Source organism: Lutzomyia longipalpis, chromosome 2 (assembly GCF_024334085.1).
Source record: "Lutzomyia longipalpis isolate SR_M1_2022 chromosome 2, ASM2433408v1".
NCBI lineage: Eukaryota > Metazoa > Arthropoda > Insecta > Diptera > Psychodidae > Lutzomyia > Lutzomyia longipalpis.
Window position 1 is genome coordinate 25,223,598 of NC_074708.1, and position 26,041 is coordinate 25,249,638.

General features: G+C 32.9%; 5 protein-coding genes across 8 annotated transcripts; 4 read left to right on the forward strand and 1 right to left on the reverse strand.

Annotated features, from left to right (window-relative positions):
• Nucleotides 1-167: 167 nt before the first annotated feature.
• LOC129789695 (transmembrane protein 165) lies at nucleotides 168-7,382 on the forward strand. The gene is made up of 5 exons (XM_055826697.1): nucleotides 168-937; nucleotides 1,150-1,554; nucleotides 5,044-5,328; nucleotides 6,682-6,867; nucleotides 7,078-7,382. The coding sequence occupies exons 1-5, from the start codon at nucleotides 794-796 to the stop codon at nucleotides 7,261-7,263; spliced, it is 1,206 nt and encodes a 401-aa protein (XP_055682672.1). The 5' UTR covers nucleotides 168-793; the 3' UTR covers nucleotides 7,264-7,382.
• Nucleotides 7,383-7,569: 187 nt separating this feature from the next.
• On the forward strand, nucleotides 7,570-8,223 carry LOC129789787 (transcription elongation factor SPT4). The gene is made up of 4 exons (XM_055826839.1): nucleotides 7,570-7,679; nucleotides 7,742-7,848; nucleotides 7,909-7,964; nucleotides 8,037-8,223. Exons 1-4 carry the CDS (start codon nucleotides 7,611-7,613, stop codon nucleotides 8,153-8,155), a joined length of 351 nt encoding a protein of 116 aa, XP_055682814.1. The 5' UTR covers nucleotides 7,570-7,610; the 3' UTR covers nucleotides 8,156-8,223.
• Nucleotides 8,224-8,319: 96 nt separating this feature from the next.
• LOC129789756 (uncharacterized) lies at nucleotides 8,320-9,380 on the forward strand. Of its 2 annotated transcripts, none has more exons than XM_055826801.1 (5): nucleotides 8,320-8,575; nucleotides 8,644-8,825; nucleotides 8,896-9,001; nucleotides 9,072-9,226; nucleotides 9,282-9,380. In XM_055826801.1, exons 1-5 carry the CDS (start codon nucleotides 8,408-8,410, stop codon nucleotides 9,349-9,351), a joined length of 681 nt encoding a protein of 226 aa, XP_055682776.1. In that variant the 5' UTR covers nucleotides 8,320-8,407; the 3' UTR covers nucleotides 9,352-9,380. The 2 variants fall into 2 exon arrangements, with proteins under 2 accessions (XP_055682776.1, XP_055682777.1); XM_055826802.1 differs by having other exon boundaries at nucleotides 9,294-9,380.
• Nucleotides 9,381-10,279: 899 nt separating this feature from the next.
• Nucleotides 10,280-22,083, forward strand: LOC129789734 (protein phosphatase PTC7 homolog). 3 transcript variants are annotated; one of them, XM_055826759.1, is made up of 5 exons: nucleotides 10,280-10,650; nucleotides 14,628-14,807; nucleotides 14,877-15,193; nucleotides 20,007-20,145; nucleotides 21,056-22,083. In XM_055826759.1, exons 1-5 carry the CDS (start codon nucleotides 10,440-10,442, stop codon nucleotides 21,103-21,105), a joined length of 897 nt encoding a protein of 298 aa, XP_055682734.1. In that variant the 5' UTR covers nucleotides 10,280-10,439; the 3' UTR covers nucleotides 21,106-22,083. The 3 variants fall into 3 exon arrangements, with proteins under 3 accessions (XP_055682734.1, XP_055682735.1, XP_055682733.1); XM_055826760.1 differs by lacking the exons at nucleotides 20,007-20,145; nucleotides 21,056-22,083 and adding an exon at nucleotides 16,391-19,823 and having other exon boundaries at nucleotides 10,326-10,650; nucleotides 14,877-15,218; XM_055826758.1 differs by having other exon boundaries at nucleotides 10,328-10,650; nucleotides 20,007-21,142.
• Nucleotides 21,344-25,661, reverse strand: LOC129789749 (derlin-2). Its single transcript, XM_055826793.1, has 4 exons — nucleotides 25,231-25,661; nucleotides 24,805-25,038; nucleotides 22,564-22,850; nucleotides 21,344-22,482 (listed from the first exon to the last, which is right to left on the reverse strand). The coding sequence occupies exons 1-4, from the start codon at nucleotides 25,321-25,323 to the stop codon at nucleotides 22,344-22,346; spliced, it is 753 nt and encodes a 250-aa protein (XP_055682768.1). The 5' UTR covers nucleotides 25,324-25,661; the 3' UTR covers nucleotides 21,344-22,343.
• Between the last annotated feature and the right edge of the window lie 380 nt (nucleotides 25,662-26,041).

Genomic DNA, 26,041 nt, shown 5'->3' on the forward strand with positions numbered 1-26,041 from the left:
ATACGCAAATAAAACTCAAGTCAGTTTTCTCGGTTTTTCTTTAATAAGATAGCTCCTCACACTGTTTTTCACTACAAAATTAGTCATTTTCACGGAAATTTTTTTTATTGCGCCAACGGAATAAAATTTATTTCAATAGTCATTCAAACGTCCCAGATAGACACTCAAAGTTTGGTGTACTCAACTGTTGCACCGCTCGCAGTTAGGGTTACTTTTATGCCAAGAAAAAGTTTATTATTTCTTAGGAAATGGTGTTATTTATGTCTGCAAAAAAATATTTACCATATTAAGAGTTTTCTTGGATTAATAATTTCTTGAAAAATCTATTTCTTTTTTCAAAAACAAAAACTTTAATCGTAAAATATGCAATTGATAAACCTCTTTTTTTTTTCAATTTTGACAGTTCATCGCAACGTCACCCTTCGCGTGTTATTCGGCTCCACAACCAGCAGCAAGACATCAATCTCGCATCGCGCATTTCTCTCGAAACTCGCTTATCTCGCAGTTGAAAAATGTGCAATAAGACGGTGTAATCAGTGATTGTTGACATCTGCACGTATTTGCAGAAGAAGTGTGAGATCTATTGTGTTTGATATCGCGCAACCAGTGTGCAAATAATGCGGAAATTTCGCCTCAAACTTCCGTCGGACTAGCCCCATTTTCTTCTTCTTCGCCACCAACAAAAAAAAACCCATCCAAAATCTTTTCCAAGGTTTTGGGTTTCTAGGTCGAATTTTTTTTCCTTCACTAATTCTAAGTTTAACGTATAAAATAAAATTTAGTGAATTAAACAATGACGTGGAGGAGGATAGTGCCGAGGTGGCACTTAAATGTGAATTTCGTGATTATCACAGCAACGCTGAGTATCGCGACAAAACTCGCGCTTGCCGACATTGAGCCAAGAGAGTTTGCCGATGTTACTGACTCAGCAAATGCGGTAAATCACCAACTAAATCTCATTTATTTATTTTTTTCTAATTAGGAATAAGCATAAAGAGAGGAGATGTAGCAGATCTGGGAGCATAGTTCCCATGTTGATGGGATTATTGAGATTGTACTGAACACCTCCAATCATTGACGACGCAATAAATCTTAACCAAGACTTACGGGCGTTTTCTTCTTGGCCTTGATGGCCTTTTTTATTTGCAGAACTTCCCAAGTCCGGATGGCACAGCTCCGGAAGGTGGGGCCAGTAGCTCAACAATCCCAGCGGATTTGGGCTTCTGGCATGGCTTCCTGGCCTCAATATCTGTGATACTTGTGTCAGAGCTCGGTGATAAGACCTTCTTCATTGCTGCTATCATGGCAATGAGACACCCCCGCCTCACAGTATTCGTGGGCGCAATCTCAGCGCTCGCCCTGATGACCGTCTTATCAGCGGTATTCGGCATGGCTGCCACAATCATCCCCCGTGTCTACACCTACTACATCTCAACGGCACTCTTTGCCATCTTCGGCCTCAAGATGCTCAAAGATGGGTACTACATGTCCGCCTCGGATGCTCAGGAGGAGCTCGAGGAGGTACAGTCGGACCTAAGGAAGCGTGAAGATGAGGTGAGTAGCCCCCCTAAGAAGTATCCACATCACACGTTTACTAATCTGGCCGCGTTAACCTCAACTGCTCCTCCCAAGAGTCACCTGAAGAATCTCTCGGGATGTACGTTTACCCCAAATTGACTCTGCCTGATACCGGCTATCGATGGCAGGCCTGGTGAATGCGAACAAATGTGGAGTCACTAACCGTGAATCACATTTGTTTTGTGCTATTTCTGACCGTCCGTAATATTTTAATACAGCCTGGTTGTGATTTCTAAACTTATCTGTCTTTTTTCTTAATTTTCCACACACAATTTTTTCTTCTTTTTACCTATTTTTTCCTCCTCCGTGCGTGGCATTGATAATAATGTTGAATATGTTACACGGGGCACAATGAGTCAATCGACTTTATCCTTCAATGTTTCTTTTTGTTTTTATTTTTACTTTTTTTTATTATTTTGAAGAATTGAGTCTTTTAGGTGATTCTTAGTACCTGTTTTATATTAAGGTAGTCAAACTGACACGTAGTAAAGTTTATTTTATTATACTTTTTTCTTTTCAATTATACTTCTATATTTGTATATATTAAACCGATTGGAGCTTATCAAAATTGTTTTATAATGAGGTGATGATTACGTACAATTTCATTGATGATAAGTGAATTGAAACTAACTTGAGTAATGAATGAAAAGGAAGCCAATTCAGTTGGGAAAATCTTTTAAAAAAAATAATGGGGTGTTAGACTAGTTTTTATTTGTTTTTTATATTGTTTTTACAATATTGAATTTTTCTTAGTTCTTTGAGTTTAGAGCAAGTTTCACGTTTTAACGTTTTACGGAACGAATTTCACGTTTTCTTTTGCATTGGTTAACCCTTGGAAAATCGATGTTTCTAACCTCAAAACTTTCACCTTAATTTTCTTTTAAAAGAATTTTTTTTTTTTCAAAGTTTTCTTACTAGATTTAGAATTTATCTTGAAATGTTAAATAGCCCACGGTGGCCAGCAAAATCCTCCAGAGTTAACCAAATCCTTGAAAAAATACGTTAAGTCTTAAAATCCTAGATCAGTTCCACTTTTTTCTGATCAGCAGTTTTCTAATTTAGTTTTTTTTTTAAAGAATAACCGATCTCTTGAATTGTTTATGTTCTTCTTCTTTTTAGTTTTCTATTAGGCCTAACCTTGTTTATGTTTTATGATTTTTTTTCAAGCCCGTAGAAGTAATATAAGATTCTTTTCCGCTTCATGGGATTTTTACCTAACCTACGAAAAAATAAACTTTTAAATTAAACCTTTTCTACAACAATAATTGTCATTTATTACACGTTGTGTAGAATATAATTTTCTAGTATTATACCGGTTCTTTACGAATTAAAAAAAACTGAAGACTAAGATTTTGTACAAAAGCTTTATTAGCAAAAAAAAACAATTTTATAAAATCAAATATAAATATAAAAATTCTCTTAAATATCCTAAATTCAACTTGATGTAGGTACATATTTTTTTACCATTACATAATTTAATTAGTGTCATAAAACAAACAATTCAAACCGCATGACTATTATTTAGGTAACGATGCATATTAAAATCCTTTCTTCATAAACTGGAGAATAGTCAACACACAGATTTTGCATGATTTCATAACAATAAAAATAAACTAAATTACTCACAGAATTCGTGGAAAAATATTTAATTGACTCCCGAATACATTAAAATGAATCTAAAAATATAACTTTGAAAAGCTTTTTCACAAGAAAACGTGCAAAAGACGAGCTCTCGAGGAGTTTTAGGATAGAAATTCGATAAGAAAATATTATACGCAAAGTTTAGCTCATAAGAAACATAAATCGTTCATTGTTTTATAACTCGCTGGCATTTTAATTTCTTTCCTCCTCACCCTCTTTGTCCAATGAAATGATAAATCAATATCAAGAAAGTGAATACCCTTTAATCACGCATTGTTCTTCATTCACTATAGGGGCGTTTTATCATTTAATTTCTCTGACTAATGTTGAACTTTTTTTTTGATTTTTTTCTTCTTCATTCATTTCTCACTAAATCCTTGTCCTCATTTTTGCACTGAAAAATGTATTATTGAAAGAAAAATTAGAGCCTGAAATTAATTTGTTCCGCATTAAAAGAGAAGAAAAAACTGAGAAATTGGCTGAAGGAGGATCAGTTGAGGTTAAGCCATGGAAATCAATATAATGGAGTGTTGAGGATAAATCCAATAATTAAATTGGCAAAGAAAACTTTAAAAAGGACATGAAGGAGTGAATCTTTTATGTGCGCTGTCGTGTTACAATTTCCTGTACACACTCTTTATTCTTTTTATTTTAATTTTACGGTCTCTTTAAAAAATTTCTCTGAGTTGTATGGGGGTGGAAAGATTGTTATAAGAAGACAGGGAGACTCTGCGGAGAAGCTTTTGTGGAGATGTGATTAAATGAGAATTTTTCTTCAAGTTTTCATTGGATTGTGAAGAAGATTTGCTTTAGAGGCTTTAGGGGTTTAGTACTTTTAAGAGCTTTGGACTAAAGCTTTTTCTTTTTAAGAATTTTCATGAAGATTTTTGAAGGAGTTTATTCATTGTAATGCTTAAATTCTTCAAAATGTTTTTTAACGAAATAATTCATTTTTTGAATGAATTTATTCGTTTTAAGAACTTAAATCTTTCATGATTTTTAAAGGAGTTTATTCACCTTGATGTCTTTTAACTTTTTGTAATGACTCTTAAGAGAACTTATGCATTTTGATGCTTAAAAAATCAATATTTTTTATGACTTATTTAAGAATAAACTGATTTATATTAAGGCCTTAAATCCTTAATGATTTTTAAAGGATTTTATTCATCTTGATTCATTTTAACTCTTTTTATTGATTCTAAATGAAATATCATTATATTGATGCTCAAAATAATTAAGGAAATTGCTCTTAAACCCTGTAGGGATTCATAAAATAAAATAAAAATTTGATGCTTTAATTTAAATATAAATTAAAATTTTTAGATAAGTTTATACAAATTGATGCTTTCACAAAACAATAAATATTACAAAAAAAATAGAAAATTAATTCAATGAAAAAAAAACTCAAAGATTTTTCTTTTATCTCAAAAAATAACTGAAAAATGTATTTGAAAAGAATATTTTGCCAAAAATGTATAAACCACGCCCTAATTATATTTCAATTTGCGTTTTCGTCCATGAAGTAAATGCATCAATGCTTCATTACGGATATAAAAGAATTAAAAAATTAAGAGTCTAATGAAGCATGAAAGCATAAGCTTTATGCACAAGAAGAAGTAATTTTTATGTTAATCTTCTGTAAAACCTAATTCTAAGCAAACTCAGGCCTCTAACACAAATATCCCAATCAATCCAATGAAAGAAAATCTTAACATGAGAAGAAAAATTTTATTTGAAAAATCTTTCGTAAAAAAAAGAGAATAAAAGTTAGCAAGGAGGATTTCTAAACCAAAAACAACATGCAAAAAAAATCCTCTTATGCAGCTCATTCGCTCCATGAATACGGAGCAGAGGCAATCGCCGACTGTGTCACTCCGTTCTATTCACGATGTGCCAGATGGTATTGAATTGCACCCCATGGAAAACCATCAGACATCCCTCACGGGGTCCCGGCAGTCCATTGCGACGCACACCAGCAATGGTGGCCCCACAATTCTCAGCCAGGAAAATGGCGTGGAATTGCGCCAATTGAACAATCACTCAGCCTCAGAGCACAACTCAATCTCCTCCACTGGAGCCATGCCCAAGAGTACAGCCACAAGCCCACGGGTTAGGTGACATTTTGATCTCTTTTTTTTTCCCTTAAATATCTTTCTTTACAAATTTACTCGCTCATCAAACACGTCCTCTAAACGACACAGTGACGGCCCCTTTTTTGGGGTCTATTGGGGATCCTTGAAGATCCGACAGACGCTACATTATACAAACCTTTGTGCCTAAATACAAAATCCTTGGCGTTTGAATTGAGGAAATACATTTTGTCTCTTTTGCTTCAAGATGGCGGTTTAACGGAAAGTCATAACCTTTTTTGAAATTTTCAGATACTTAACATAAAGTTATAAGCAACTCCGATATTTTTGTAGGAACGATCGATACCGGTCAGAAAAAAAAGGGATTAATCTACAAAGTTCCACCTCTATTCAAAAGTTTATTTAATTAGCTTTCGATTAATCCATATTTCATCATCCGGATCGATCTATTAATGTACGAAAAGTAAAATAAAATCTCGTGAGTCGGTAAAATATCGATACTATCGAAAAAATTTTCATATATTTTGTGTATCAAACTGTCAATTTGCCTCATTTACTTTATTTTAAAGGACGTAACACCCCCTTGATTCTAAATGATTCTTAAATTTCTTAAGTATAATATTTGTTTTTTTTTCACAAAACTTTACTGATTTTTTAAATTTTCTAATAATTTTTTTCTTAAAAAAATAAGCATAAAGTGTAGGTAACATAACCTATAAAAAAATGTTTCAAAAACTGAAATACTAGACAAGTTAGTTCAAAGGTGACTTTCTATGCCAATGGGTAAAAGAGAAAGAAATATCCTTAATTAATTCGCCAAGGTTTTATTGTATTACCGGCTTAACGTTGCAGACGTTAGAAAAAAATTAGTCGCTTCCGCAGGCAAGACAATGCAACGTTTTTTTTTAATTTAGTTTCGTCACCTTTTAGTAGATATCCTTTTTGTCCCACATTGGTATTCGTGTTTTCTCTATTTTTTCGTGATCTTTTCTTACATGTTCTGTGTGTTGAGTTCTCTTCTTCTTCTTATTTAGTTAGGAATTTTAATACAAAACAAAATGTCTATTTGTGCTAAAAACAATCACTCTGGCTTTGTCGTTTTTTCGCTTCGCACATTCGTCCCACAAAATGCATATTTTTACAATTTTTTACACGTTCTTTAACTTATTAATTAAAAAAACATACAGTTTGGTTTAATTTTTGTTTTAATACACGCCTGCGCACACAAAATCACACCAAAAAAACGTATCTTTTGAGCAAAAATTTATTAAATAAAAAAATCTTTTAATAATTTGTTTTTGCTTTTTGGCTTTAGCAGAAGCTCTCAATGGTTTTTCTTTCTTTCTTTTTTTAAATCTCATTTCGCGCGCAGTTTGATAAGGAGACAAGCAGTATGCTGATATCGCAGGATCCGGAATCAGGTGCTGTGAGGAAGACAAAAGCACGCAGCATAGCCTACGTGGTGTCTAGGATCTTCATGCAAGCCTTCACAATGACCTTCCTCGCTGAATGGGGAGACAGATCTCAGCTCACTACGATTATTTTGGGTGCAAGAGAGGTTAGAAAGTCCGTTATTTTTTGAATTTATGTTTCTAAAAATATTTTCTAGGTTATGTTGTCTCAAAATTTTAGTTAAAAAATATCGAAATGCTCAAAATCGATCAAATATAAAATAAAAATCATTTATTACGTAAAAAATACACCAATTGACTTGAAAGGGTTAAAAACAATATTTTAAAAAATAACGAATTTTTTCTTTCAATTTCAGGACGTCTACGGCGTTGTGGTTGGCGGTATCTTGGGTCATTGCATCTGCACGGGTCTGGCCGTGATTGGGGGCCGCATGATTGCCCAGAGAATATCCGTGAGGACTGTTACGTTGATTGGTGGCGTGGTGTTCCTCCTGTTTGCCTTTAGTGCTCTATTTTTCAATCCCAACTCAGAGGAAAATTGAGCATCCACCCCCCAAGCCCACTGAAAAGCTCTGAAAGTGCTGTCAGACTGTAAATTAATATGAAAAATATCATAGGATGAATATATTTTAAAGAAAACAGGAATTTAATTTAGTAAAAAGGTCTTTTTTATTGTTTTTCTCTGAAGTTTTATTGAATTTTCAATTATCAGACAAAATATCGATAGTCTCGATTTTATCGATGGTTTTCTGACGATTCTCTACCGAATTTCATTTTGCATTGATTTCAGGATTTCATTTTCACCAGTACCAACAATTGGAAGGTTTCACAGGACGTCGTGTGAAAACGTAAACAATTCTCATTTTTTGACTCAAAAATAGTGAAAAAAATGTCTTTCGACACAATTCCAAAGGATCTGAGGGGCCTCAGGGCATGCTTAGTGTGCTCCCTTGTCAAGGTAAGTCCCAAATTAACCTCAAAATCTCTCCTTTTATTGATTTTTAACGATTTTCTCCAAAGACTTTTGATCATTTTGAATACGACGGATGCGACAATTGCGATGAATTCTTGAGGATGAAGAACAACAAGGAGATGATCTACGACTGTACCAGCAACAATTTCGATGGGTAGGGAATGTCCTTTCTCCCAGAATATCCTGATTTTATTGCTTTTCTTTTGCTTTGCAGGTTAATCGCCGTGACGAGTCCGGAAGACAGCTGGGTGTGCAAATGGCAGAGAATTAGTGAGTTTATTTGATTAAATATTGATTATTTTGACTGTTTTTTAACCTTTTATTGCCAATTTATCCTTTTAGATCGATTTACAAAAGGAATTTATGCAATTTCCGTGGCTGGAAGACTTCCAAACGGGATCATCCGCGAGATGAAGCAAAAGGGTCTCACATACAGACCAAGGGACACAAGTCAGCGATAAATCTCAACTCCTACATTCATTTTTAACTTTATTTTCCATTTCCTGTAAGAAATAAATTGATTTTAAAATGAATAAAAGGATTTTTTAATAGCTGAGAAAAAAATTGAGGTTAGTTTTTCAGTAGTTGGTAAAAGTTGGCAGCAGTGTACGGGGGAAATTGAAAGGTTTCAGTTTGATGCCATCGACTGAAGAGAATCTTTTTGTTTATGTGATTTATTTTGGGAATTTTCCTTAAGAATTAAGGACCAAGAGATGCTGGACGGGTGGTACTGTCGTACAATGGCTAATCAACAGGCCGAGAACGACATGAATGACATTGAAGAGGCTTCAAGTGATGAGGAGAGTGTCAATCAACATCCGTCTGTTGACTTCAAGGCTCAGTACATGATGCTGAAGAAGAAATTTAAGTTTCTCATCTATGTAAGTAGCTGTTCCTTAGCTTTCTCTGCTTCCTGAATGTCTAATACTCATCCCGGATCGCTTTGCAGGAGAATGAATTCCTCCAGGATTCCCTGAGAGTCACCCAGAGACGTTTTCTCAAAGCTTCGCGGGATAAATCTTTCCTGCTGGATAAACTCCTGCAGTACGAGAAGCCAGAACTTACGTCATCAGAGAGTGAAGATACAGACACATCTGAGGATGAAACCACAAGATCTGACCAAGTAAAGAGGTGAGAAAGACATCCCTCTAAATCCCTTCCTGAATGAGGTTAAAACTCCTTTCTTTTTCCCTCTTTGCAGGAAGAAATTGGACGGAATTAGTACCGGAAGTAATTCAATACAGTCCAGAAATTCAAATGTGCAACCAAAGAGGAAGAAACCCGTCGCGAAAAAGCCTCAAATTCACGTAAGAAAAACTTCCGGAAATTATTTTTTTCTTAATTTTCCTCAACAAATCCTTAATTTTCTCTCTTCAGGTCACGGGATCAACATCCAGCCTCCCATCGGATGGCCACATGACAGCTGAGGAGATTGAGAGGCACCTCCAGTCCCGGCATTCCCTCATGGAGCTCCTCCCGGAAACCCCAACAGTTCCCCATGAGATGTTCAGCAATGAGCCATCCCTTGACAGGTTTCTTCCTCCAACTTATTGTTTGTAATTTTTAATTTTAAAATAATAATTTCAGCTTCTTTTGCAGTGAATCCAATGAGTGTGGCATAGAAACCTCCCCGAGTAACATTGGAGACATTGATTAAACAATAAATTGTAATATTTATGAAGAAAAGTTGTCTTTTATTGGGAATTTTGAGGGTTTTGGTCCTTTGAAACGTTTCCTTATTGGGTTGTTCAATATTATTCTTGATTTGAACTCGGAAGAAAAAAATGGAAGATTTAGAAAAATTATTCGGGGTCATTATGGGAAAACCTAATGCAGGTAAAGTCCGCAAGAGGCGCTGATGCTAACTCGTGAAGTTCTTTGGGTCGTTTAGTATTGTAATTGATCGAGGCAAAAATAAATTTTGTTAGAATTGTATTTTGAGGATTTTTCAAAATTAAAATTTTTTATTTGGTTTTTTTAATAGTTTTTTGACCTACTTTTCCATGTAATTAATGTTCAATTAAGTATTAAAAAAAACAAACAGTATTTTTCCTTAACGGTTTTTCTTCAGAACAGCCTTCATGAAGGAAACTTAATTTTTCATTTGAATAATAAAGGACATAAGTAAAAAAATCTACAAAATTCAAAAAGAACTAACGCTATAAAACATTTAAAAGAAATTAAACCCAATTCTTAATGTAATAATGCCTAATAAAGTATTAAAGAACACAAAAAATTCACTTTTACTTTGAATTTCAAATAAAAGGAGAAAAATAACCTACAAAATTTGAAATTTTAAAATTTCCTCACAAATAGAACAATAGAAATGACACTGAAGAATATTTCAAGAAAAAAATTAAGAAAAATTCTTTGAAACAACAGAAAAATCATCTTTGAACTTAAAATAAACAGACAAAACTGAAAAATAACCTAAAAAATTCAAAATTCCAAAGAATTCTTCACTAATAAACTGAAAATAACGCCTAAAAACAATTTAAATGAAAGAAAATCAATCTTAGAATAAATAAATTTAAAAAAGAGAAAAAGTAAACGACCAATCACGAGGCTAACCGACACAGCACACGTGATTGGATAACGTGAACTGAGCGTGCATTCAGCGAAATCTGCGTTGTGGCGTTTTGTAAGATGGCGCAGTGAGTGTGAAAGAAAAACGGAGTTGCGAACTTTTCCTCGTTTTGTGTGTCAAAAAGGTGTGCTTCTGCTTAGTTTAGGCCCGTAGTGACTATGCAATCACTGTGCTGGACCACTAGATTCGTGACACGAGCACTCAGGAGTAGCTTCAGTACCCTCATCGAACCCAACAATAAACCAAAGCCCCACTTAGTATCCGTTGTCGTGGGATTCCCAAAAGATTTTCTCCGTTCCAAATACAAATTAGGCAAATTCGGCGAAGATGCCTGGTTCACCACCCGCACCAGCGTTGCCGACGTGATAGGTAAGCCATACAATCACGCAATGAAGCTCCGCGTGCGACGCAAAAAAGAGAACTTCCAAAAAGCCCTTCCGGGAACGAAGTGTGTGTTTGACACAGCTCGCGGGCTACACTGTCCTTCATGCTCGATTTTCAAAGGTTGAGCATTCAATTAGTTCGCGGTTCATTTGAACATTTTGCCCCATATCCAAAGTAAATGAGCCACAAAGTCCTTAAATCGCTACAAAACTAAATTCATTAAAAGTTGAAATCATTCCAAAAAGTTAAGGTACATATAAGAAAAGTTTGCTTTATGCTATAACACCAAGAGGTTTATCAGTTGAAAAACAAACTCCAATGTTTGATTTTTTTCTCTAAAATAATTTTCAAAATCTTTTCTTTTAAAATAAATTCGTTTTATTATTGTTTTATGAAAGAAATTTATAATTTTTTTAATATTTTGAATTTTTTTAAGGACAATGAAGATATTCTATTGACGTCATGTCTCAAAGCTTATCAAACTAAGAACTTGACAATCTTCCACGTGGTTCAAATCACTGCACTATCAAGTTAAGCTTTAATGATTAAAAGTTCTAAAACAAAGCGGTTCTGATATTGCGCTTTATGAAAAACTACTCAGCTCAGTAGTTAATTGAAGAATTTCTATTTCAAACTGTCAAGAAGCAAAAATTGCATCAAGAGCGAGGATTAAGTGAATCTGACCTTCGGAAAATTTATTATCTATTAAGAGAAAAACCGATTATATCGAGTATATAGTTGACATGATTAAGAAATTGTTCTGAATGCAATTTTTAATTACAACTCAGCGTTTCAAATGACTTTTTCTTTTATAAAAAAAAATGACATTGAACTTCCAAATTCGATACTTAAAGTCTGATCTGAGCTTTCAGTTGAGAATTTTAAATGTATATATCAGTCTTTGGTTCCCTCTAATAATATTAATTTTAAAGACTTTTCGTCAAACTTTAGGTTTTTCCGATCATTTCTCCCACAAATATTGTTTTTACAAATTCTTTACATCTTTTTTTGCATTTCAGTATACTTTACATACATAATGTTACAAAAAATTGCCCAACTCAGATTTATGCAGCAAATGCAATCTTTAAATTATGAAATATCAAATTTAATTAAATGAAATCTCTTTACCGTTTGATCACTTCAACGGAAAATTTCAAATGTTCAAAACTGATTTTTGGCTCAATTTACAAAAAAAATGCAACGTAGAATATTAATTTAAGAAATATAGAAACATAACAGAGTTAGCTATTGGTTAGCATCATACCAAACATAGTTTATTCGCTGATATGATGCTAACCAATACCTTACTCTAAACAAAATTAAAATACCTGAAGAAAAAGGTGTAAATTGTCATTCAAATTTTCATTATTATTACTAAAACTAACACTGACTAACTTTAGTATGTTTTTATTTACTAAAATTTGAAGAAATGGGACTCATTTTCAGTTCATAACATTAAGAAAAATGTCCATTAACACGAAATAACGTCGTTTTCAAAAACAATAAATACACCATCAAATATATTTCCTAATTTAACTCAATGATGAAACCCCTTTAAAGTGGGTCTCTTGTGGAAAAATAGCACAGGACGCTAGTAAATCAATACAGTGGCATCACGAGAGTGGTTCATTGACATTACCAAGATGCACTTTTACGTCCTGATTTACGTAACATCTTGGCGTGGTTTAAACCGAAACTCCCACGGAATTTTTATGAGGTGGCAGAGGGTGGAAAAGTTTCGCGCAGAGAACTTTGCAAAGCAACACAACCACGTGCAACGTGATGACTGCATTATGCTATTTTTATGTTGAATAAAAAAAAGAAATCCCCAACTCGTGATCTTAATATGAATTTGAGCCAAATTCTGAGAGAGAACAATTTGTTGTCATCAAAATGAAATTGAAAATAAATATTACAATGTATAAGCCCCTAAATTTTTTCATGAGTGTGATCTCAAAGATGTGAACATATTGCTTTGTTCCGCACCTTTTACTTTCCGGTCCCACCAATGTTAATAAGTTGGTATATATTTTAATATGCGTGGCTCCAAAGTTCAGTTTCTCTGACCAATTCAACATTAAGTCAATTTGGTATTTTCTGAGACGCATTTCTTTGATAGCTTTGCGACATACAACACAGCAACAACAAAAACATCGTTGTATTGAGTAAAAATACAACGATGAAAATCACGTGAATGCATTTAAATTAAAAAATTATATTTTTATACTTTTATTCGGGTCGTTAAAGTCAAAATTTACTTCTCTTCACGAGAAGTGATTTAAAGGAGTATTTTTTTTTTAATTCGCGACAATCCAAACGCCGTGTTTTAATTGCCACAAACAGTGGGAGGTGGGATGATTAAGAAAAATAAAATATAAAAAAAAGAAAAACATTCGGATCTCTATTATCACGCAAAGTCGTGTGATCCATTGACTATGAGAGATTGTCTTGAAAATAGCCATTGAAGCGTAAAGAGCTGAATTTCACGGAGTGTGCAAAACATTTTGGCATCATTTCAAAATTTCCTCTCAAAAAGTATTTTTGGATCTAAAGTAGATAATTTTGGGTGAAATAATCACAAGAATTTCTTCAATTTACCCCCAAATATATAACCATGTGATTAACACTAATATTATTCCTTTGCGCTTTCATTGTCAAATTCATCACGATGATGAGTATTTTGCCGAGGAAATGAGATTATGATGCCCACAACAATCTCTCTATGGCGTTGCCCAGTCAATTGGTATTATAGCATAGATGCTTCGGAAATAAAAACTCCGCAACACACAACAACGTCTAATCATTGAGTGGTATGGAAAATAAACAAGACAAAGTGATAAGCTTGAGAGTTTGGTGTAGTAAAAAAGAAGATGAAGCAATAAATCCCACGGAGTATGGACTTGGGGAGTCATTTTTACTTAAAAGCAAAACAGGGTGATTAGGATTTGTTGATAGCTTAGAGACGGTGATTTTGTCCCCGATAAGAAATTCCATTTCTCCATCATCCGATTTAATATTGATAAGAGAAGAAAATGGGCACGATGCTTAATTTTCTATTTATCTTTCGCAGTCAGTGTTAAGCTTTATGGCGATTATGAAATTGTTACGATGAGAGAAAGCAGAAATGAAGAGGATTTATATCGTGGTGGCGTAGTAAAGGCAGTCTCATGACTGATCATTTAAAGGGGCTAATACATTTTGGGATATAGGGGTTGATTCTGTTAAAAATCTTTTATTTTTGATTCGTCAGTTAAAAGATTTTGTTATTTTGACAGTTTGGTTCTTTCTTTAATTGTTATTTTTTTAAGGAAATTACTTTTCTGGGAATCTTAAAGACCTATCTGACTGTTTTTTGAAACAACAAATAATTTTTTGAATGAGAATAGAACATTTTAAAAACATCAACTGTCAAAATCTTTTATCGGCTTTTAAGTTTTAAGAAATGAAAAGATTTTTGAAAGAATAAATTCGAGATTTTCTGATCTCTTAATGCAAAATAAAACAATTCAAAAATATTAACTGTCAAAATCTTAAAATCAATAACTTTCTACATGTAAGACAAGAAAAGATTTTAAACAGAATCGACCTCTATAGAATTAATTGAGATGAACAAATTAACTTCATTTGAACCTATTTTTGCATAATAAAATCAAATAAACATCTCATGGAAATTCCGTTGGGAACAAAATGGGATATTTCCATCAAAATATGAGCTAAAACCACGAAATTTATGCACTTTATGCAAGTTCAATATGCAAAGTCTGCAGCACATTGATTTGCAAATGCATCTAAAATTCAAAATATAAACTCTGGATGCGGTGACTGATTTATTTATTTTCTCGTATTTTATGTGCATTGCAAACAAAATTTCATCCTCTTTTTATTTTTACATCAACAACGACCCAACGACGATGGTCTTGTTGTGTGCAATAAAATGATGAAATGGTCTGATGCAATTTCAGGTGTGGCAGACGGTGTGGGTGGTTGGCGTAGCTACGGCATCGATCCGGGAGAATTTTCCTCTTTCCTCATGAAAACCTGCGAACGGCTAGTCAACTGTGCCAGCTTTAATCCTCAAAAACCCGTCAGTCTCTTAGCGTATAGTTACTGTGAATTGTTGGAGCAGAAGAAACCAATCCTAGGTCAGTTTTCTAGTTTTCCTCAACTATGATTGATTTTCCTTAACTTTTCTTTTTTTCTTGGAAATGCAGGAAGTAGCACAGCGTGCGTTTTGATCCTGAATCGTGAAAATAGTACAGTTTACACAGCAAATATTGGGGATAGTGGTTTCATTGTGGTGCGAAAGGGTGAAATTGTGCACAGATCTGAGGAGCAGCAGCACTACTTCAACACACCTTTCCAACTATCTCTCCCGCCACCGGGTCATGGGGATAATGTCCTCAGTGATAGCCCCGATTCGGCGGATACCCTCAGTTTCACCGTAAAAGATGGCGATGTGATTCTCGTGGCAACAGATGGGGTCTTTGACAATGTGCCTACGAAACTTCTGTTGGATACGCTAAAAGAGGTAAAAGACTTATTTCTTTTTAGCTGTGTTTCTTTCAGACACAGCTTTTGTGTACCGAGCAAAATCGAAAGTCGTCAGATCGGGCTCAAACTTGGGATGAGCACGAATTAGGGTCCCCACATTCCAAAAAACGTATGCGCCAAAAATTTTTTCCGGCCGGCCGGCCGGCCGGCCGGCCGTCCGTCCGGAACCTTTTGCTAAATTACAAGAGAACGGTAATAGATAGAGACTTGCGGTAAACGGCAAAGTTTAAAAGTCGACTGGAAGACGTCAGATTATGACGTCAAATTTTACCCCCCACCCCCGCGTCCGCCATTTTGAATAACCTCAAAATTTTGTTTTCGCTATATCTCAGCCCCTGTAATAGCTAAAAATCTGAAATTTTGATATGTTGTAGGGGCCATCAAGAGCTTTCCAACGATATCTCATTTTCGAAAATCGGTCAAGCCGTTTAGTCAATATGGCCGTCACAATTTTTCATCGAAAATCGACCATAACTCGAAAACGGCTTGACCGATTTTGATCAACCCGGGGTCAAATGAAAGATCTCAACAAATTCTACAACTCTCTAGAACATCAGAATTTTCAAAAGTGACTGCTAGAGGGCCAAAACTCAAAAACAAAATTTTCGATTAGTTTTCGATGAATATCTCGAAAACGCCATTATCGATTTGCTTCATTTTTTGATATGTTATAGCTGACTATATTATCTAGCTTCATGCCAAAAATGAAGAAAATCTATGTCGCCGTTCTCGAGATATAGCCTTCCAAAGTTGGCATGTCATATCTCGGGTTCTACAAGTCCGATCTTAATCAACTCAAGCGCAAATGAAAGGTTTCGAGAAACCCTACAAATGTCTAGAACATTGCAACTTCGAGAAATGACCGCAAGAGGCGCTAAAATCGAAAATAAAGTTTTCGAAAATTTCGAACTCGAATTTTTCGAAAATGGCGACATAAATTTTTTTCATTTTTCGATATGTTATAGCTGACTTCAAGACCTTTCAAACAAAAAAAAATTTATGAAAATCTATGGATCCGTTCTCGAGATATGGCCTTCTAAAGATTTCTTAGGGTATGACTTTTCTACTTTTCCCGACTTTGCGCGTATTGAAATTAATTCGCGTTCTAGTTTGCTCTCACAAAATTGGTACACTGAAAGAAACACAGCTCTCGTAAGCTTGGTCAGCTTACCAGTACATTTTTTCTTCTTTTCTTATAATTCTCTGCTCCAATTCGTGACATTTCACTCTGAGACGTGTGAAGAGATTTATTGAGAAATAATATTTCATCATTTAGCTGCAAGTGCAATGATCCAAATATCAAGGACAAGTTGCTTGAAGTAATGAACTAAAAATTGTAAGAAGCATTTCAAAAAATCACAAACTTTTATCAAAAATACGCTTCAAGAATTTAGCAAGAGCTCAATTACATTACAAAGGTAATTGAAGGAATCTCTAAAAGATTAATAAGATGTCTTGCTTTGTTAATGATAAGAAGTTTTTGACTCCAAGGACATTAACAATTTAGATGTCTCTTAAAACAGAAACAATCTCACAACATGGTGCATTATAGAATATTAAAAAAAATAAATATTATACTGTTCTATAGATCATTAAAATACAAAGACATATAGACTACATGTAAAAAAAGATAAAATTATAACTTTTACTTAATTTTAAGGAATCATTTGAAAATCAATTTAAAAAATTGAATATCTAACTAAAATTTTTTTTAAAGATGGCATTTTGAAAGTTTTTTCATAATTTTCCAACCGAAAATTGCAATTTTGCTTCAACAAATAACTTTCTATATTATATTTATCAGTAAGTTATTTGTTGAAGCAAAATTGAAACTTTAAACAAATAAATCAGAAAAAATAGCAAAAAAAATCCTGCAACAGAACCGAGAATGCGAAGTTTTTGAAAATATTTTGTAATGACTCCGATAGACTACAATATCCAAGAAGTTCTCATACAAAACGAGATAGAATGATAGAACCAAACAAATAGCTTATTAGAGCTTATGTTCTATGAAGATCATCTGCTTTAAAATAAAAAAAATAATTATTAGGTATTCTGAATTAGTTGATCACAATAATATCTACTTTTACATTTTTTTTTAATTATCCTAAAAATCTTTGGATTTTCTGAAAATAAAAAATGAAATCTGTTTTCAAAAATTGCATGTAAGTGATTGGTTTACGTACATTTTATTTAGACATTTCACTCTTGTAAAGATGAAGAGTAATATGTACATACGTAAACCAATCACTCACTGGATTTTAAAAACCTAAGTTAATATAGAATCAAATATATGAAAAACATGAGAAATAATTGGATTAATGTCGCGCAATAAATAAAGCGCTATACAAATGCCATTAAATTAGAATTATTTTCCTAAATGGAAAACACCAGATTAACCAAACTTAATAAAATTAATTATAATTCATTATAAGTTAAATAGTAGGGGAGACCGGGGTTAAAAAAGTCACTCAAAGGTTTAGAAAGAGCTCAAAATATCATATTTCCCAAACAGATAAAGCGAAATGTAGCTTATTTCTTTAGAAAATTTACTGCCCTATAACTCTTTCTCAGATCATTTTGTTCGATCTAGCTACGAAATATGAAATTTTAGGCTTTTTCCAAACCCTTAAGTGACTTTATTAGCCCCGCCCTCCCCTAGGTATATAAAAAACTCATGTCATAACTATCAATTTCCTTATTTCTAATGCTCTAAAAATACTACTCTCCGAAAGAAAAACATAATGTTTGTTCCAAAAATTAAATATTGATTAATTGGTTTACGTCCATAAATTTGAATGCTCTTCACTTTTAGAAGGGATTTGGAGAATGAGCCTATACTCTGTGATGATCAACCACGCACTGCCTTCTTAAAATCTTTCAAGTATTTAAATCAATCACAGATCTTTTAAAGTTCAGTGAAGACCTCGTATAAGATACTCTTGGATGTACTCTTCACATGCATTATTTGTAATGAACGAGAGTAGTTCTTCCAAGAGTATCTTATACCAAGTCCACAATGTAGGTAAATAAACTGAGTGAGCTTAAGGCAGCATCACGCACGCGTAAGAGTCCAGCGGTTTCTTACGTCCCTCCAATTTGCATTGCTAGCCTGACTTAAAATGCACGATTTATGTCAAAGTATGAACATAAAATTTTTTTAAATTAAATAATTAGTTCAGAGAATTATTAATTTTTAAACGATTTTTATTATTTTTTACCTACAAGAGTTGGTAAAATCTTATCAGACTTTAATAAATTAATAAAAAAAATAAATACAAAAATATAGATTATTGAAAAGTCCTAAACGCAAAGACTTTGATGCAATGTTTATAAACTTTAAATAAAAAATCAAATCAAGAAAAAATTTACCACAAATATAAAAAATTTTATTTAAAAATTAATTATAATAAAAAGATTGAATAAATATTTTTGCTCAGGAATCATTTAAATCAGAACAACAAGAAAAATGATAATAAAATGTTAATTCTTAAATCTCGGTAGTAAACCCAATGAAAACACCATCAATGACAAATTTAAAAAAAATTTCTCACAAAATGTATCACGAGGTTTAATAAAATGTTTAGTTTTTGCTAATTAGCTAATTACTCTAAACTACAACAATGTCTCTAGAATTTCTCAACCAATATTCTCAGTTGGGAATTTACAAAACAAATTAAAACTGAAGTAGATAAATAATTGCAAAATGATCACGTCACACCACAAAGTAGAATAAATTGCTTTGCATTCCTCAACAAACAAATATTCCCAAAAGATTGTAAATTTCATTAGCAAGACGACCAACAAGACTCTTTAGCAATTACTGTGAGTTTAATCTGGAAACGATGCACGTGAGAGCGATATAATTCTTAATTGGCATTCAACTTTGTATTTAAGTGTTAATTTTCACGATTACTAAATTAAAAAAGCGGCACAGTGTATGTATGGAGTTTGTTGCAGTTTTTCTGCGAAGTTATAATTCTTCGCAACTTGTGTTGATATAATTTTGGAATTAAGACGTGATGTGATAAAATTATCTTCTGATAAGAAAGTTTGTTTAGGATTTCGTTTTTTTGCTGAAATTCTTTTGATAAGAATTGGAGTTTTGAGATAGTATTAATCCTCAACATATGGATTAGGGGTTTGATTTGTTTAGACAACTTCTTGAAGAAAAATAAACTAAAAATTAGAACTCATTATTTTAATAGTTTCCTATACAATGCATAGAAAATGATGATGTTTGAAACAGATATCAATTAAAAGCTAAAATTTTCCATTTGCACCAGCTATGAATAAATTAAAAGTTGAAATGAAACAAGTTCAGAGACTAAAATATATATTGCGAGCAAAGTGGAGCATTCAAATATTTTAAACAACTCTGTAAACAAAATGAATATTTAGAAAATATGTTCCAAACTAATGTTTTGATAAAAACTTCAAGTACAAACTTTCAGTCAATTCATAAAACGCATTTAAATGAAATTCTCTTCAATACAATATCACAATGACATCACTAATAGCTTAAAGCGCGCAAAGAGGCATTAAGAAAAAAAAAGTAGAAGTAATTTATCTGTTAAATGAGATTAGATTATGTGTGCGTGGATGTTAATTGTGAGCTAAAATGATGAGACATCCGGCACATAGAAGTAGGTATTGGATTCTCACGAATTTTTACTTTCAGGGAGTACATAAAAACAACAATTTCCACCCACATTCGTCGCGCAATTCTTAGAAGTTCACAATTAATAATTCTAAATTTTCAACTTTTTCTCTCACTCTCCTCTGAATAGATTGAAGGAGAACAAGATGCGGTTAAGCTGCAAATGACTGCAAACACAATTGCCCTGATGGCGAGATCATTAGCATTTGATAGTGAATTTATGTCACCATTCGCTATTAATGCACGAAAAAATAATATTAATGCTATAGGTGAGTTTTCTTTCTTTTTTTCTCTAATTATATTTTGTGCTTTGTTGCAACAGGGTCAAGGTCTGTGCGGGTGTTAAAATATTAAAATCTAAATCATATTTTGATGAATTAAATGCAATTTGAATGAATTAAAAATTAACTGGATTGGAAAATATTTAATTGATTTAATAATTATTTAATTACTTCATTCAAAATTTATTAAAGGATTGATTTTGATGTGATCTTTATGTAGATAAATGATTTTTCGATAAGTAAAAGGTGTGAAAAATTTTTCTTAATTTTTATTTTTAGATATTTCAATACTTGAATTGAAAAATTAACCCTTTTGCGTCCGCATGAAACACGGAAACATTCTGTGGAAAATATTTTTTTCTCATAAAGTTTTCTTCGGTTATTTTAAATAAATTCAATGCATTTCTTTCTTTGAAAACAATTAACTTCATTCAAATTGGAATAAAAGGGCTAATTAGGAAATTGAAGTAAATATGATTTTCGAAGTAATTCAATATTAATCGAAGTAGGTATTCAAAGTATTTGAAGCGATTGAACTTCAAAAATCAATGTTAAATCTGTGTATAATCATTTATCACAAATTCTTCTTTTCACGTTGCTACCAGCAAAGAGTTTTTTCAAACTTAGCTTCATCTTATTGAAGACTGTTCTAAAACTTCGAAGAATATTCGAAATGTGTTATAGAATCTATAGAATCTTATGTATAGAATAATCGAATCATTTGAAGAATAAAATCCAATGCTAAACCCAGATTTTCGAAGTATTTGAAAAAAAATTCGAAATCCTTAAGATATTTAGGGAATATTCGTAATTTTTTCGAAATAAATTAAATAAAAATAAATTGAAATTCTTGTGAAAAATAATTTAAGAAAAAAACCTTTAAACATTTCCATTTCAGGTGGTAAACCAGATGATATCACTGTTGTACTGGCAACTGTTGTGCTCTGAAAATGAAGCAGTTGCAGCTACTAAACTAATGCCGAAATGCAGCGGAAAATCCACCCTAAATCGTGTTGTTTTCCACCCCCCTCAAAAAACGAAACGATTTTCATTTTAAACTTGTTTTTAGATGAAAATGAAAAATATCTCCTTGAATTAGCTAGAACGCGTTTTTTGTTCTTTTTTTTTTCTTATTTTGGCTCGTAAATACTAGGTCAGTTGAACGAGATGGAGGTTTTTTTTTGGATGAAAAAGAAGAAGAGAAGTGATAAAAAATAATCTAAATAGAACTGCGTGCATTTGCTTTGCGAGATAATGGAAGAAGAAAAAAATATCGCGCGTGTAGATAAGTTTCGAGAAAGTTGAACCAAAAGATGTAAATTGCAACGAAACTTGATTTTTCTTTCTTTCTCCTTCTTTTCTTTTTTTTTTAGTTAAGCCTGGAAAAGTTACTAAGCAATAAAATGAAAATATTAGATGAATTTTGTAAAGAAAAAACGCACTAAAGGGCTGTCCAAAAGTTTCTTTTCTTCAAACATTTTTTAAAGTTTATTTTTCTCAAAATTTAGTTAATCATTTTTCGGTATTTTATCTTAAGGAAATTCTTTTAAAAATTTAAATTTTTTAATGAATCAAAGTTAAAGCCCTTAGTGTGGGTGAACCTGATATTTTTCCTCCTATATTTGCTTTTCACTTTTTGTAAAAAATAAATAATTTCTATCTTAAATTTTTCATTATGTGCATATTTTTTGCCTAATATTTAGGTTCTCAGAATGTCTTTTACACACATCTTTAATAAAAAAAAAAACATAAATAAACAAAAAATAGAGAAAACAAATGAAGCTATAATTGAGAAAAGCATGTGAAATAATAATATAAAATAAACAAAAAATGGATAATAGAATGTAGGGCATTGCGTAATAAAATGAAATGTAAGTATAAAAATAAAATAGAAATAAAGACAGATTGAATTTAAAGAAAAAAAAACTGATGAGATTTTCTTTGTTACGTTTTTTTTCATATTTGTTTTATTTAAATTGATTTTTCAGTTTACAAAAAAATTGCGACACAATGTGGACGATTTTGCGCCTTCTTCTTTGGGGGTAAAGGGGAGGTTGTTTCCTTCATCTTCTTCTTCATTTTATTTACACAACAAATTGCAGCTTGGCGAATGCACGAGTGGACACACTGAACGAACCACAGTGATGAGCCCAGCCCTCAACTATTTTAGTTTTTTTTTTGGGAGTCTATTGAGCGTTGTTATTTTCCTGCGCCTGGGCATTAACAGGTCGATTGAGACGCTCACCCCAATTAAAACCACCTGGGCGATCTTCAGGAAGAGCCTCATATTCAGGGTTGTGTTCATTCTCATCGAAAATCCTCTTTCTTTGAATTTTATTTAAATTGCAAAAAGGACCATTTTAGCAAAGAAAATCCCCCAAAAAGAAAAACAAGAGAAAAACTTACAGAAATTGCGGCGTGACGAGGAGTTTGCATCCGTTGCGCTGATTGGGGAAGACATCCTCGAGAAAGTAGTAGATGTGCCCCACCATCATCCCCATTAAATCCACCCAGATGGTATTCCCGAGGATTACGGAGAAGCTGAGCAACACCCATGGCAGGTAGGGCGCCTGGAAGTTCAGCAACCCAAAGAAGTTCATCCGAATCGACGGATTGCGCCGTGACCACACATAGACCAGCATTATCGTGAAGGCCTGTCCCAGAAATAGGAGATTGACGAAAACTGCTGCTATCTGTAAAGCAGATTTATTAACTTTAGCAACTTTATCATTAACTTTTTCAAGAAGTTTTTTTTTAAGAGAATTGGAGACATTGCGACGGTTTTGTTGCACGCTAGCATTGTCCCTTTGTGGAATTAATAATTGCGTGTTATTAAATGTTTTTATTGGCATTAAATGCACGTTTAATGGACAATTTAAAAATCGATTTAATTGCTTTTTTTTCTATCGATCAAGAGAAGAGGAAAGATTAACCCTTGAGGGATTTTACTGGCCACTATGGCCAATTCAACATTTTTTAAATCGTCACAGAATAAATTGATAAAATATTCTATTTTTTTATTATTTAAAAAAAAAATGGTGGTCTGCGTAAAATATTCGGATTATTCGAATGATTCGCCAAAGAAATCAAAATATTCAACAGACGGAATATTCCTTTTGTCTTAAATTGTTAGAGACTGAGCGACAAAAGTCTAAAAAGTTCTAAATTCAAGTCGAAGAAATTAAATTCAATTTAGTACTTTTTCGGCTTAAATTTAGTACATTTTCCCATTGCATTCAGTACACTTTTTCAGCTAGAATTTACTATGTTTTTTGTATAAAATTTAGAACTATTAATGATTGAATTTAGTACTTTTTCGACTTGAATTTACTACTGCTTTGAGTAGAATTTAGTACTTTTTTTTTAATTCAATAATTGAAAGTACTAAATTCTAATCGAAAACATAGTAAAAAATCTAGTCGAAAATATAGTAAATTCTAACCGAAAAAGTAGTAAATTCAAGATGAAGAAGTACTAAATTCTAGCTGAAAATGAGAATATTCAGAACTTTGGAAATCTTGAGATTATTCGCCAAAACAATCAAAATATTCGGCAGATAAACACCCCTTGAATAAAATATTCTTTTGACGTTTTTTTTATGATAAAAGATCATAAAATATAGGTATGTAAAAGATTTTATACGCAGAATATGGCCCTAAATGTCTCAGTAGCTCATAATTTGCAATCTTATGGCTATATTTTAAATAAAATTTTATTAATTGAAAAAAGTTATGAATTTTGATAAAAAAATCCCGATTTTCAGCTAAATTTTATTTTAGGACAATGGGGTTGATTCTGATAAAAATCTTTTTTTTTCTTTTCTAACATCTTAAAAGTTTTTGTAAGATTTTGACAGTTGATATTTTTGAATCATTCTATTGTCAGTCTATAAAAACAAAGAAATTGCTAGTCTAGGAAATACTCAGAGAGATCTTTAAAAAACTCTGGAAAACCAATTTTTCTTTAAAAAACATGATTAAAGAAAGAAATAGAATGTTAAAATCTTATAACTGAAGAAATTGTATGAAGAGAAAATATTTTTATCAGAATCTATCCCAAATATTCCTAAATCCTTCAAAGCTTCAACATTTTTAGCATGATACTGTAACCACCTTCCCATTTTTTTTTAAGATCATCCTAATCTTCTAAATCAGATTTTTTTAGGAGAATTTTCTCATCAAACGCCTCCAAATCTGAATAGTTTTTTTCCTTCTTCTCAATCTCTGAGTAACAAAAAGCTGAATCATTGTCTCGGAAAGAGCTCGAAAATGGGCCTCGCTTGAGTAAATAAGAAGGCAAAATCAATAAAAATGCGACTCATTGTGCTGCATGTGCGGAGAAATTGTCACGCAGTGATATCAATTAATTTTATGAGGATTTCCACTTCTTTTCCCATCATCCCTTTAATCCTGGCAGAGAGCTTTTGGGAAATGCCTTCTTGGCTTTTCTGATAAACTTTCCAGGGGAATTTCTCCCAACTATTTATTGGAATGAAATGGTGAAATTTCTGCCAAAACTTGGGGCAAAACTTTAATTAGGGGTTGAGGAGAGGATAAAGTTCAACTTCCTTCTTATCAATAAGAGATTGAGGAGAGAACTAAAGCCCCTCCGGAAGTCTTCAAGAATCAGAGAATTAGTTTAACTTACAATCATGAGAAAGCCACCAAAGAGGAACATCATGACGAAATCTGCACTTCGTGTCCGGAAGGAGCCCTCCTCGAGCATCCTGCAGTATCGGTATGTGAAGATCATGTTAAACAGGAAGCTGAAGCTTATTGTGCCAAAGAAGAGGAATGTTGTGGCCAGCCTCCACACCTGGTAGTGCTTCACAATGAGTGTGGGATTGAAGTAAAGCTGGAACGGAGAGACTAGGTCCAGGTGCTGCAACGGAAAGAAAAGTAGGACATGTCATTCCAACAATTTGTTCATTTTCCTGGACAGGACAGCGCATCCATCCCATGAGCCATTGGGCAGATGGCACGTCATCGCAGCTGGAGGAACGATGACGTGTTGTTCTGCAATTGCTCTAGAGATGCGAGAGAGAGCTGGCTGTGTGTGGGATTTGCTCCTTACCACGGCTACTGTTGTCAAAACACATGCCGTTGTGTACATCCTGGTCACTATTGGGATCTGCAGGTACTCCTGCCTGAACGTCTGAAACGCCATTGCACGCACAATTCACGTCCACTCACTCTAAAATGCCCTTTTTCCACAAATACTTCCGGGAAGAAAAATTCACAGATTTCCCATTTTGAGGTTATGTTGTTTTGACAGATATTGACAATGGATGAGAGAGGCATATGTCACTTCGTATTGTCTCACTCACACTTTAAGGTTTTCCGGGATTTCTCCTATTTTATGGAGATTTTTCCAGCCGGGTGGAGATTTTTGATGCCAAAAGATTACATCAAGAAGAAAATTGGTAATTTCTCAAAAAAATTCAGCGAAAAACGCGAGAAAATTGGGAAAAATTGAATGTGTAAGGGAGATGGCGAGCGGTGAAAGGTATATGTGTCATTTTCACTTTAACCAACAGTGCCAAAAACTAGCAGAGTGGTGCCTTTTGGAACTACAATTAGAGCGCCAAATTCAAAAAGGAGTTAAAATGCATGGAATTTTTTAATTATTTAATTCCTTTTTTAATTTACTTTATTATTATTTTTTGTATTTAAATGAATTATATAATTTAAAAAAAAAAAGGTTCCCGGATTTCCATTGCATTCATTCCTTTATTTTTCTACCAATTTACTAAATAAAATATATTTTTTAATGTTTTTTTTAAGAAAATTTAATCATTCAAAGTTAATTTTAACACATTTATTAATTGATAATTTCTCGTAATATTTTCTCGTATAATTTAATAGTTTTTGCGTTTTTTTATTAT